The following is a 13,522-nucleotide window of genomic DNA, read 5'->3' on the forward strand; positions in this document are numbered from 1 at the left end:
CCCCCCCCCCCCCTCTGATCTGTCTGTTGCTCTCTCGTCCATCTCTCTCTCTCTCTCCCAGTCTGTACTGGGATTAAACTGGACCACTGGGACGCAGCGACTGAGAGACGAGGACGAACAGAGGATGGAGAGACAATCCACTTATTTATAGACACTGGGTTTTCATTGGCTGACGAGTTTTAACTCATTTAAAAAACTGAATTGTTGAAAATAAACAAACTATTAAATTAATTAAGAAAGATATAAAAGCTGTAAAACCTCAGATTAGAGAAAAATTTATGTTTCATATTTTACGTGAAAAATGACAAAAATCTTTCAATATCAACAATATTATAATAATCATTTAAAAGCTTTTCATATGTTTCATGTGCAAAAATCCTAATTTTCCAAGCACCTAAAGATGATGAATGTTATTGGAGTAGAAACACGGTCTAAAGTACCATGAAATGGAAAAACACAAGTCGGCTACAAGTACTTCAAAGTAATTGAGTTAATGTATTTAGTTACATTTGTAAGTGTTGTAAAGTGCTGATGTTTCTATTTCTATCTTTTCAGTGACATAAAAAACTAAATGGAGGAAAAAGTGGAAATGTGATCATTCGTGTTTCCATGACGACTAAAGAGAACTAAAGCCCAGACCCTTCGATGTCCACACACACACACACACACACACACACACACACACACACACACACACACACACACACACACACACACACACACACACACACACACACACACACACACAGTTGTGTCTCCAAGACTTCAGAGGACATTTTATTGACCCACTTGAACCTTATGTCATCACAATAAAACATTTCTGACTAAACTTGTGGGGACTCTATAAAGACGACAAACACTGGTCCCCACATCACCTGTAACACACACAGTCACTCAGCCATCGGCTCCATTAGAGTTAAATCACTGTGTGCGTGTGTGTGTGTGTGTGTGTGTGTGTGTGTGTGTGTGTGTGTGTGAGGGAGTGTGTGTGTAGTGATGTTGTGGGGACTCGGAGACAGAACCAGTGAAGCTGGAGATTCGGTTTCAGGTTGAGGTCAAAGTTGTGTAAGTTATTGTCGTCAGGGACAGAAACACTTGTGTTATGACGACATTTTGTCGAGTCCTCACAACTCAAGGTCTGTTTCAGGACTTTAGGTTTGTGTTAGAATCAGGTTTAGATAACGAACCAGTGTCCAGGTAACACTGGATCAACCAGGGTCCTCACAACGACAGAAACACCAATGAGTGTGTAACATATATATATATATATATCCTGTGGACCTGAAGGAACGCTGTGTGTGTAGAAACAGAAAGTGATCTGCTGTTACAATGATGTCATGAATTTCAGGAGACATTTACAAGAGAGGAAAAGTGTGTGTGTGTCACACTTGGACAGTCGGGTGACAACGTTTGACATTTCAACCCTCTTGGGGCGTGATATGATGCCCACACACACACACACACACACACACACACACACACACACACACACACACACACACACACACACACACACACACACACACACACACACACACACACACACACACACACACACACACACACACACACACACACCAGTCTGTTATAATTCCAACATACCAGAGTCACGCAGCTGCGGCTCGGACACTGAAACCAGTCCCACTGAAACCATCTCGTTAAACCAGCAACTTATTAGAAAACAGAAGTTATGATGATGAAACTGACAAAAGTAAAAATAAAGATAATAGAAATTAATCACATGAAAGAAAATATTCAAATAAACATTGTTAATAGTTCAAACATGAATGTATATATATATGTATATATATATATAATATTTCAGTTTTTATTTATCTACCTTTGTATTGATCACAACATTTATTTACTTCCCCATTTAATTTTACCTTTTTAAAATTAAGTTTTTCTCTTTTATGTTCAATTTATGTATTATTTTCCATGTGCAAACTCACCCTTTCCCCAAAATTATTTATTTCTGTATTTTATTTTTACGTTTCATTTATACATCAGTCATTTTTAAATAAAGCATAAATGCAATAAAATATGTGAAATAAATGAATAAATATAAAAATGAAAACCGAAAAATATATTTATTTGTAGTTTAAAGTGTGAATTCTTCTTTGGGTCTTTGAGTTTCCTGAACACTTCAACAACCTTCAGTTCAACATGTTTTTTCCATTCTACATTATTATGATATAATTACATACACGATTATACGTTTAGATTCAAATTTACATGACTGTTTTTTCAAATGCTGATTTGATCTGTTCTTAAATTTCAGAAACACGGAGACGTTAAAACTGCGTCGAGAACAATTCAGTTATTAAAAGTCGTGTTGTTTCGTTTTGTTCCTGATGAACCGTTTGTGTTGTTGTGTGGCAGCGCCCTCATGTGGAGCAGCAGTAGAACTACAGAGGGATATCAATTAGAGGCCGAATCTACGGCGGCCCTGAGGGTCAAAACACGACATTTACAATCCTGAAATTCAAAGTCTCACAAATGATTTGATTAAATATTGGAAGTTTTAGTTGAAAACAACCAGTGTGCGAAATACCCAGTACAATCATCCCCCCCCCTACCCAGCCCCAGTATCATTCTGAGCACTAGTGTGTGAAATCCCCCCCCCACCTGAGACCCCCCCCCATATCTCACAACCAAGAACTATACAACTGGTTCCTGATGTTACAATCCATTTGATCTAAATCACACATTTAATAAATTACACATGAATTAATAAATTATTATTAATCAAATTTACGGTTGTTTCCATTAATCTCATATTTTCCAGTGTGACGGAGAAAAACGCACTTGAAGTTGTAAATAGTTTTAAACATGAAATGTTTTGATAAATATTGACGCGTCAAATCAAACGTTCCTCCAGCAAAACCTTGTGTATCATTTGTACTACAGTGTGATTGACAGCTAGTACATCCAATGGGTGCAGGTGGCTCTGAGTCAGGCTCCACCCCCCCGCTCCTCCAAATATGGTTACTTCTGGTCTCAAAAACCAAGATGGCGCTGAACACACTTCAGAACAGCTCGAACCAACAGGTGACGTGATAGTTGATATAAACTCGGATTAAAGCCTCATGAGTAAAAAACAAACAACACACCAGTAATTCATTAACATTCTTTTCCAGTTATTATTAAAATCAGCAAACCAAAAATCATCTGAACCATTTGAAGAAGAGAACAGGAACATTTTCATTTTAAAACAAGTAAAATCAGCTGTTTCCAGAACAAATAATCACTCACATATTATTCATTATCCAGATGTGATGCTGCAGAACAGATGTTTCACTGAATCAATAAAAACTATGAAACAGCAGAGAAGACGGAGAAAAGTTCCAAGAACGATTATGTCTAAAACTTCATCAAGTCAGTTGTAGAAACACTGAACGAGTTCAGATCCTGTTCATTACTTATTTTTCATATTTATTACTAATTACCATGATTATAGTATTTTGAACGCGACTTCAGGTTTAATGTTAAATAATTAGTCACGTATATATTTTCATTTTAAATGTATTAAATTGGGTATTATTTTTTCTTTGCATGTATTTTACCAAACTTCTCTGTGTTCACCTGAATCTTACACACTCAACCTTTAAGGGCTCATATTTTATTTTTGTGTTTCGTATTATTTGATATTATTTATTTGTAAGTGAATTCATCACTTGTCTTTTCTATGTTTGAATGAGCTCACAGAGACAAATTATAATCAACTTTGTTGTGACAATAAAGTTTCTTGGTTCTTGCAAAGTTGCTGCTGAGTCGTTTTTGTTGAGTTTAAGTAGAAACGTAGAAATTGTTTTGATGAATCTGAAGTTTGTGGTGAAGTAAATGAAGAATGAAGCCGTCACGTGATCAGGACGATGTTCACAGGTCGCTCCTCCACTCCGGGTCCAGGTACTGCTGGACGGCACTCTCGTCCGTCTCCACTGACGAGGACACATGAACACTTTGAACACCTCTGGTCTCTGGTCAAAGTAGCGTGTGTGTGTGTGTGTGTGAGAGTGTGTGTGTGAGTGTGTGTGAGTGTGTGTGTGTGTGTGAGTGAGTGAGTGAGTGAGTGAGTGTGTGTGTGTGTGTGTGTGTGTGTGTGCGTGCGTGCGTGCGTGCGTGCGTGCGTGAGAGTGTGTGTGTGTGTGAGTGAGTGTGAGTGAGTGTGTGTGTGTGTGTGTGTGAGTGTGTGAGTGTGTGTGTGGTCACCTTGGTCGATTCTGATGTAGAGAGCAGCGAGTCTCGTCACTACTTCCTCCTCTTCCTCTGCGAGGATGCCGGAGAGACTGATGCCGTCGTATCCTCCGCTGTCGCTGCAGAACTTGATGAAGCTGCAGGCGACAGCGAGTGTAAAGTGAAACCATTACATCATCATTCTGTGTGTGTGTGTGTGTGTGTGAGAACCTGAAGAGACCATGTGACACTCACTGAGCCCAGGTGGGATCTGTGTTCAGCACTCTGGGGTTTCCCAATACGATCAGCAGGGCTTTGGCTCGAGTTATGGCCACATTAAATCTCTGGAAAAGAAAAGCGCGAGTGAGGATCGTGTTCTTCGTGCACGTGCACAGTGCATGTGTTTCGTACCTTCTCATTCTTGACAAAGCCCAAGTTGAACTGTTTGTCGAAGTCGGTGTAACTGGAGCTGCTGCGAACTGTGGACACCAAGATGACCCTCCTCTCCTGACCCTGGAACTCCTCCACCGACCCCACCTGACACATGGAGGCAAACCTCAAGGCTTCACCCAACTCTTAATGAAGACTACAACTCCCAGCATCCCACACTGCTTCACCCAACTCTTAATGAAGACTACAACTCTCAGCATCCCACACTGCTTCACCCAACTCTTAATGAAGACTACAACTCCCAGCATCCCACACTGCTTCATCCCAACTCTTAATGAAGACTACAACTCCCAGCATCCCACACTGCTTCACCCAACTCTTAATGAAGACTACAACTCCCAGCATCCCACACTGCTTCTTCTGTGTGTCAGTTTGATTTATTGTGAAATATCTTGTTACCTTCAGTTTATCCATGTTCCTAAATTTAAATTTGTCCGCAACTTTGTTCAGAGCCTGACGGATTTTCTGCACCTGAAACATCGAGAAAAAGAAAAACACTTACTACATGTGATCACATGTTCATAATAACATGTTTATAATCACATGTTCATAATAACATGTTTATAATCACATGTTCATAATCACATGTTTATAATAACATGTTCATAATCACATGTTTATAATCACATGTTCATAATCACATGTTCATAATCACATGTTTATAATAACATGTTTATAATCACATGTTTATAATAACATGTTTATAATCACATGTTTATAATCACATGTTCATAATCACATGTTTATAATCACGTTTCCACTTGAGCGTGTTGTTTTGAACTGTTAGATGACGTCCTACCTGTTTCCTGTAGGGGGCGATGATGCCTATGTCTTTAGGTGAGATGGTAGCCAGGCCCTTCTTGCCTTGTGTCTCCAGCAGCTTCTTCACGTACTCCATCAGCACCTCCACCTCCGCTCTGTTGAAGAACGACGGACTGCTGGCCTCGCGCTCGTCAACGCCAGTTACACCGTGGAAGATCAACGGGAAACCCTGAATTTAAATAAAATTGTGTTGTAACAAATTTGTGTTCTTATAAAGTTGTGTTGTCACAGAGTTGTGTTGTAACAGAGTTGTGTTGTAACAGAGTTCATAACAGACGCTCAGTGTGAGTCTTTACGCTCTTAGGGAGGTGTGGCCAGTTGCAGTAGGAGTTGCGTAGGATTTCGTCTGCGTTGCACAGCAGCTCCGAGTCGTAGAAGAGCTCGTTGGGAATCTTCAGGATGGACGGATGGGACCTGACCAACAGGATGAAAACACATTCAGACTCAGTTGGTAAAATCAAACCCACACAGTCGGTTGCCGTTCACACCTGTAGTTACACAGCAGTTTGGTGACAAAGCGACGGTCCAACTCGCCCTCGTCCTTCTGGTACAGAGAGAAATGGGTCATCATGCGCTGCAACAGGGAAACTCCTGCAGACAGAGGAAGCTTTTCACTCAACACATCCAACAGCAGAGACTGAAACACACAACCATGGATTCAATGTGTGTGTGTGTGTGTGTGTCTGTCCTCACCCAAACCATGTTTCAGAGCAAACGGGGATCTGAGGATGGGTCCGAGCTGCTTGGGGTCTCCAGCCAGAACCACCTGACCCGTCTGTGCATGGAGCAGCCCTTTGGAAACACAGATACAGATACACTATATACAAATACTATAAATACTTGTGTTTTTACACAACTTAACAATGATGTCACAGTGGCATTAATGTTGGACATTTTGAATATTACATGCTTCACGATTTTATCCAGTTTTTATGATTTTATTCAACACTTGTCTAAAAACCTGTCTTTGTTAGTTCAGTGATTCTTGAACTTAGGGTAAAAAGTTCACATTGACCTTTGACCTTCACATTCTAATCAGTCCAAGTGAACGCTCGGTCCCACCGGCTGCTCCTGAGGGTCGTTACCTGCCAATGGGATCAAAGACTCGGTCTCCACAGCGTGTCCGGCCTCGTCCACGAACACGTGAGTGAAGTGACCAGAGGGAATTCCTCCTGTGACCAGCCTGCAGAGACCACACACGTGTTGAGCGTTGACAGAACGTAAACAGGAAGTAAATACTACAACAGTGTCAGCGTCATGCAGGCGAGTCCCTCCCTACCTCCCAGCTGTTACCAGGGTGGTGACCATGACCCTGTACTGCATCAGCTCCTCTTTAGGAGGAAAGTCGTAGCAGTCGCCCACCAGGTTAGAGCAGCTCTGAAAGAACCAGAGAATCCGTTCACACACCTCAGACACACGTGAAGCTGCTCCATCATCTCGTGGATGAACGGATGTGGAGTATAACTGACCTGCAGCTCTTCAGGGACACATTTTGGGTCCCGGCTGCTGGCGTACATGCGGAACACTTTAAAATTATCCACGTGATCCAGGATCTTCCCGCAGAGCAGGTCAGCAGCGCTGTTGGAGGGAGCGCAGGCCAGGATGTGGCAGGAGGCCTGAGTCTTCTCTATCTGCTTGATGGCCTCCACCAGAGTCACAGTTTTACCTGAACAGACAAACCAGAAGAAGTCAGTCGATAAACTTCTGGTTTTGACCAGAAACTTCATCTCTGTCATTGATTAAAGCATAAATCTCATCTATTTTCCTTTAAGTCTCCGTGAAACGAAGAATTCATGTTCCAGGTGGAATCCTGTGATTCTGTGTTGACAGTTCATCTCAGTCTCTTTACTCTCTCATGAGGAATCAGCTCTGACGTGTCACTGAGGATTTGAATCTTTGTGGCCTAACGTGAGTTCGGTCCTGCCACAGCTCGGACTCTGCTTCCTTAGCTAACGTTAATTATTACTTTCCTGATCACAGATCTAACTTCTCTTAGCTTGTGAGGTATGAGATACACCTGACCAGCAAACCGCATGTTGACGGGTTCTTTAAACAGAACCACAGTAAACTTGCTGCACCTGTTCCAGGTGGACCGAACACCAGGTAGGGGGCCGGTTTGGACGATCCAGCTACGATGTGCTGTACAGCTCGAAGCTGTTCTGGGTTCTTCTCCAGGTTCCGGTCAAACAGACTGTGAACAAAAGAGCGACACACAGCGATGAACACAGAATCTCATAGGAGAACTTTTGTTTTGGACATTATTTTCCCGTGTGTCCCAACTGCTGCGCTGTAATGAAAAGTCAACGTACGTCCAATAGAACTTTCAGTGGCTGAAGTAGAAACCACACAACAGCATGAAGTATCTGAGTGAAGCTGCGCTGTCTGGTAGTGAAATGAAGTCTTTGTCAGAATCCTACTGTAGTAACTGAAGCTGTCAGTAGAGGGCGCTTTCCTTCCCTTGGACGTTAAATGTTAATTTTTCTTCCAATCAACTCGCTCAGCGCTCACAGGAGCCGGTTATCACTTTTGGGATTTCTGGGCGTTGGCTGTGAAGCGTCGGCACATCAGTCAGTGATAATGTGACCTGACATGACTCACTGACTCGTGCAGAAGGAGGAAGCTGCAGAAACAAGCACAACAAGCAGCAGCTTGACTGACCTGAGGTCGGGCAGCTCGGTCTGCTGCTGGGTCGGAGCAGCAGGAAACAGAAGCTCCTCCAGGCTGTGTTCAGCTGCCAGTTCTGCTGCTCTGTGCTGAACACGCAGGCTCGTCCGGTTCAACGTGAACTCCACGCTGAACCTCATCCCCTCAAAGAACCGATTCAGCAAACTGCAAAGAAGCAAACTCATCTCATTCTCTGTTAACCATCAGTGAAATGTTGTGAATTTTTGTGCCTTGCTGAATTTTCGTGGTCGTACTCGGAGCTGAAGCCCAGTTTGACTTTGTTCAGCTCCACACTGTGAACGTAGCCTCGGTACTTCACCCCCGATTCTCCTTTGGGACAAACCAGCAGCTGATCTCCGCGTAGAACAGAGGGACGGTTCTCAGAGACACCCGGTACCTGGGAGACGGATATATACTCTGATTGTATACAGTCACTGATCATCTTTACAGTCACTGATACGTATACATCAGTAGCTACAGGAGTGTATATATATATATATATATATATATATAGATAATGATTGAGTGGATGAGTGTCACATATTTACGTCCAGAACGAGGAGCTTCTTGTTGGATTTGTCTCTGGACATGACGGCGTGTTCTTCTCTCTCGTTGTTGGGGATGTTGTATCTCTTGATGTCCGACTCCATCTGATGCTCCTCCAGAAACAGCAGCAGCTGGAACTTCTGGGTGTAGATCTCCCAGCTGAGCGGAGTCTCCAGCAGCGTCTGTCTGATCAGACACGAGTACAACAAGTGTACGGCAGCGTTTATACTGAGGAACAGAGGCTGGTTGGATTTATATATCGTACAGGCTAAGCTCCACATTATACATGTGAAACGGACAGAGGCTGCTGTCCATACTCTGCGTTCACACGTCTTCTGAAAAGTTACGGATACAGATGAAATAGACAAAACAGGGCAGCAGCTCTGACGGAGCTGAATTAGCTCGTAAAGCTAATAATGTGTTGCTAACGTTGTGAATTTACCTTTGACCAGAGTGACGGGACTTCAGGGACTCGATGAGTTGGTTCACATATGGTGGAATACAATACTTTTTTAAAGGAACCACATTTTTCAGATGCAACACCGACAGCCTGGTGAGAGGAGACAAAAAGCAAAGAGTTGGTTTGGTCAGTTTCAGGACGTCTGTGATTCACCGTCAGCTCTGAGACGCACATTAACAAGAAGGAAACAGCTCAAACAACTGGAACGACTTGGACAGACGTGAACAACGCAACAATTCAATCCCGTAAAGACTTTCAGACGAAAGATACAGACTTGGTAAAGACCTGTAGACAACAGAAGGAATCAAACATGTGACGTCTGTTTCACTGCAGATTGAAACAAACAGTTTTACCCGTCAGGTCGCTGCCCGTCCACGATGGTGCAGTCGACCTCGGGGGTCCACGTACAGAGGGGCTGAGGTTTGTAGGGTGCGATGGGCGCTAGCTCCACGCCTAAGGCCGTTATACACCGAGCCTCGATGAAGCGCACGATGTAGAACTCAGCGGAGGTCGGCTCCGGGTCAGGTTTGAATTCAAAGGCCAGAGTCACTGGATAGAAACCCACCCAGCTGCACTGGAAGTGAACGCTGATGTCGTAGCTGTCACCTGAGGACACAACAGACGGTAATAAGCTGTGTGTTCACCGTGCTTTCCAACACTCACCTGTGATGGTTTACCTGGTCTGAGAGTCAGAGGGTTCTTTCTGGTCACGTTGTGCTCGTCCGTCAGAGCCAAGTGTTTGAGCCAGTGCAGCGGAGTGTAGTAGGTGAAGTGCACCGGCTCTGCTCCAGAGTTTCTCACACTCAGCTTGACCTTGTACTGTTTACAAAGAGAAAAACTGAGGTATTTGTATTTGAACCACAACAGCTGGATCTGGTTCAGCAGCATCATAATCAATACCTCGTATGTGTCTTCCATACACAAGCAGAGCTTCCCCTTGTTAAACTGGTGGTCGGAGGTGATGCTGACGCCATGTTTGTCAGAGATGAACCTCGACCTTTGGAGAGAAAGGGCAAAGGTCGTGATACTTAAAGACAAGAGGGCGGCTGTGAATTGAATTTCACATTTTACATGATTCAATATGGAACGATTGAAACTGGATCTTCACTCAGTTGAGCTCACACCCCCACCAGCAGCCTCCTTATGAAGCCGTATTGAAATTCACTAGATCCAGATTTTTATTGGATCAAATCCCACCCTCAGCTCAGAGAATATCTATCTAAAATATGGTCGATTATACAAATACAGGGAATTAGAATTAAAGACCACGACCGGCCTTAAGAAGGGAACCAGCTGAACTTCAATGAGTAGTTGACCGGTGCTTGGGGGGGGGCAAAGTCAAATGTTATTAATTCCACAGGCAGCATAATCTTTAAAACGTTGTGTGTGATGATAAACTGAATAATATATTTGAGACTGAGTTCTGCTGGTGGCTCATGCCTTCAGGCACACGTTGGTACTGCAGTCACCTCCATGAGAACATGTGCTCGGTTCCTCTTGGTTCCAATAACAAACACATCTCACACGCTTCAGACAAAACAAACTCCTGTGACCTTCACGAGTCGCAGTGTGAACCTGATGATGTTTTCTGTAGAGTCTCTAGGGAACGACTATCATCAGAATGACTTGTGTCACCTCTCTGTCTTCAGTTTGGTCATCAGAAGAGACGCCATTTGCCTCCGCGGTCGGACTCCCGTCTCTGCTCCATCTGGGGAGGTGGAGGTCTGAGGTGTCCCGGGACTGGTCGCTCCGCCCTGGGCAGCCTGGGACTGACGAGTCCTGGATGTGGACCACTGATCCACGTAAAGAGCTCGAACCTGAGCACAGCAGCACTTCACGTCTTAGATTTTCATTTAGAGTTTGAGAAGAAGAAGAAGAAGAAGAAGAAGAAGAAGAAGAAGAAGATGATGAGCAAGAACAGACCTTGGGGTTGAATCGGATTGTTCCTCTTCGTACGGTTATTTTCCCGTAGGTTTTCAGGGCGTAAACAATCGAACTGAAGCTCGGGTCTTTGGATCCTTGGTTCCTGAGACAAACAGACAGTGAAACTGATGAAGATGATGAAGATGATGAACAGAGTGTAACATTGAGTCCTGATGAATAACATGATGAAGATAAAGAAGACGATATAGAAGATGATGAAGATGAAGATGATGAACAGAGTCAAACAGTGAGTCCTGATGAAGAAGATGAAGAAGAAAAACAAAGAGTGAAACAGAAAAAGATGATGATGATGATGAAGATGAAGAACAAACAGAGAGTGAAACTGATGAAGATGATAAAGATGAAGAACAAACAGAGTGAAACTGATGAAGATGAAGAAGAAGATGAAGAACAAACAGAGAGTGAAACTGATAAAGATGAAGAAGATGAAGAAGAAACAGAGTGAAACTGATGAAGATGAAGAAGAAGATGAACAAACAGAGTGAAACTGATGAAGATGATGAACAAACAGAGTGAAACTGATGAAGATGAAGAAGAAAATAAACAAAGAGTGAAACAGAAAAAAGATGATGATGATGATGAAGATGAAGAACAAACAGAGAGTGAAACTGATGAAGATGATAAAGATGAAGAACAAACAGAGTGAAACTGATGAAGATGAAGAAGAAAATAAACAAAGAGTGAAACAGAAAAAGATGATGATGATGATGAAGATGAAGAACAAACAGAGAGTGAAACTGATGAAGATGATGAAGATGAAGAACAAACAGAGTGAAACTGATGAAGATGAAGAAGAAGATGAAGAACAAACAGAGAGTGAAACTGATAAAGATGAAGAAGATGAAGAAGAAACAGAGTGAAACTGATGAAGATGAAGAAGAAGATGAACAAACAGAGTGAAACTGATGAAGATGAAGAAGAAGATGAACAAACAGAGTGAAACTGATGAAGATGAAGAAGAAGATGAACAAACAGAGTGAAACTGATGAAGATGATGAACAAAGCGATGAAGAAGATGATGAAGATGACGTCACCTGCTCCTGAACTCTCGGTTGTAAACTTCGCTCAGTCGGTTTCTCTCTGTGATCGATGATCGATTCGTCTCGTTGAGAAACTCGTAGAACTCGAGTCCAACTTGAACTCGTTGACTTAACTTCATATCGATCACTGATCGATCAGAAGATCGACGAGCAGGTCGCGCGCTGACAGATGTTACTGATCAACAGGTGATCGAGTGATCCTCAGAGGAGGAAGAGCGGAGCTGTTCACCAGGACAGTCCGGGGGGGCGGGGTGAGAGAGGGTGAGAGATATCATCATCAGGAGAGAGAGAGACAGAGAGAGAGAGACAGAGAGAGAGAGAGAGAGAGAGAGACAGAGAGAGAGACAGAGAGAGAGAGAGAGACAGAGACAGAGAGAGAGAGAGAGAGAGAGAGAGACAGAGAGAGAGAGAGAGAGAGAGGGAGAGAGAGAGAGAGAGAGAGACAGAGAGAGAGAGAGAGAGAGAGAGACAGAGAGAGAGAGAGAGAGAGGGAGAGAGAGAGAGAGAGAGAGAGAGACAGAGAGAGAGAGAGAGAGAGAGAGAGAGAGACAGAGAGAGACAGAGAGAGAGAGAGAGAGGGAGAGAGAGACAGAGAGAGAGAGAGAGACAGAGAGAGAGAGAGAGAGAGGGAGAGAGAGACAGAGTGTGACTCTGCGTGTAACTGTGATAAAAACAAACGAACCAATCAGCATCAATTTCAGTAGAAACGAAACTTTATTTTTTCTTTTTGAATCAACTTTATTGAGAAGAACAGAGTCAGAGTGGTGACGCCCCCTAGAGGTGTAATAATGATAAGAGCAGTATGAAGTAGATCAAAGAACAAAAATGATCAAAGGTTAGTTTATTTCTCTTTACTGCATGTGTATATATTACGTGTGTTTATTACGTGTGTTTATTATGTGTGTTTATTATGTGTGTATAATGTGTGTATAATATGTGTATATAATATGTGTGTATATTATGTGTGTTTAACTCTTAACAATGATCATTATTAATAGCATGAGTGTGTTGTTGTGTCTGTATATTTGTGTTGTGATGGATTTGTATGAGGTTCGTGTTGAGTTGTTTTTATTTAAACCTGGTTACTGACATTTCAAATGAAATGAAAGTGCACGTGTCCGGTCACGTGACCTGTTTCACTGTCAAAACAAACAGTTCCTTCCTGTGTTAAACCACAGACTGAATATGAAGTGACGTTAGACCTTATTTATAAGTTATTGTGTCGAGGCCAGAGGCCCCTGACATAATAACACACACACACACACACTAACACAGGAGGGGTCACATCTCTGGTGTTAAAAATAGCATGTTGTGTCACACACACACAGTCACAGCTCGTGTGAGTTTCAGTCTCAGTAAACAAGCTGCTGGACGTTAACAGGTAAGAACACGTCTGTTTGTATCTGACGGTTACTTTCAT

General features: G+C 42.8%; 2 protein-coding genes across 3 annotated transcripts in view; one reads left to right on the forward strand and one right to left on the reverse strand.

Annotated features, from left to right (window-relative positions):
- Positions 1-3,568: 3,568 nt before the first annotated feature.
- On the reverse strand, positions 3,569-12,362 carry LOC117768355 (putative helicase mov-10-B.2). 2 transcript variants are annotated; one of them, XM_034596630.1, is made up of 23 exons: positions 12,097-12,348; positions 11,042-11,144; positions 10,754-10,935; positions 10,019-10,115; positions 9,796-9,937; positions 9,472-9,724; positions 9,101-9,208; positions 8,661-8,844; positions 8,367-8,509; positions 8,107-8,277; positions 7,527-7,639; positions 6,918-7,114; positions 6,728-6,825; positions 6,534-6,631; positions 6,142-6,240; positions 5,937-6,039; positions 5,745-5,862; positions 5,426-5,617; positions 5,026-5,097; positions 4,588-4,713; positions 4,432-4,520; positions 4,213-4,334; positions 3,569-3,941 (listed from the first exon to the last, which is right to left on the reverse strand). In XM_034596630.1, the coding sequence occupies exons 1-23, from the start codon at positions 12,219-12,221 to the stop codon at positions 3,880-3,882; spliced, it is 2,997 nt and encodes a 998-aa protein (XP_034452521.1). In that variant the 5' UTR covers positions 12,222-12,348; the 3' UTR covers positions 3,569-3,879. The 2 variants fall into 2 exon arrangements, with proteins under 2 accessions (XP_034452521.1, XP_034452520.1); XM_034596629.1 differs by having other exon boundaries at positions 3,575-3,941; positions 8,107-8,280; positions 8,370-8,509; positions 12,097-12,362.
- A 500-nt stretch (positions 12,363-12,862) lies between these two features.
- lrrc2 (leucine rich repeat containing 2) overlaps positions 12,863-13,522 on the forward strand; it is a 12,740-nt gene continuing 12,080 nt past the window's right edge. Inside the window, 1 exon segment of the mRNA XM_034595402.1 lies at positions 12,863-12,937. Within this exon segment, the coding sequence (XP_034451293.1) occupies positions 12,928-12,937 (10 nt within the window). The 5' untranslated portion in view covers positions 12,863-12,927.

This window comes from Hippoglossus hippoglossus, chromosome 9, assembly GCF_009819705.1.
Source record: "Hippoglossus hippoglossus isolate fHipHip1 chromosome 9, fHipHip1.pri, whole genome shotgun sequence".
Lineage (NCBI taxonomy): Eukaryota > Metazoa > Chordata > Actinopteri > Pleuronectiformes > Pleuronectidae > Hippoglossus > Hippoglossus hippoglossus.

Excerpts from the sequence above, each read along its gene's own strand:
- LOC117768355 (XM_034596630.1), bottom strand. The coding sequence starts at position 12,221 with ATGAAGTTAAGTCAACGAGTTCAAGTTGGACTCGAGTTCTACGAGTTT. Across the intron at positions 10,936-11,041 it reads CAATCCGATTCAACCCCAAG|GTTCGAGCTCTTTACGTGGA; the intron begins GTCTGTTCTTGC and ends TGCTGTGCTCAG. Across the intron at positions 6,040-6,141 it reads TGCTCTGAAACATGGTTTGG|GAGTTTCCCTGTTGCAGCGC; the intron begins GTGAGGACAGAC and ends CTCTGTCTGCAG.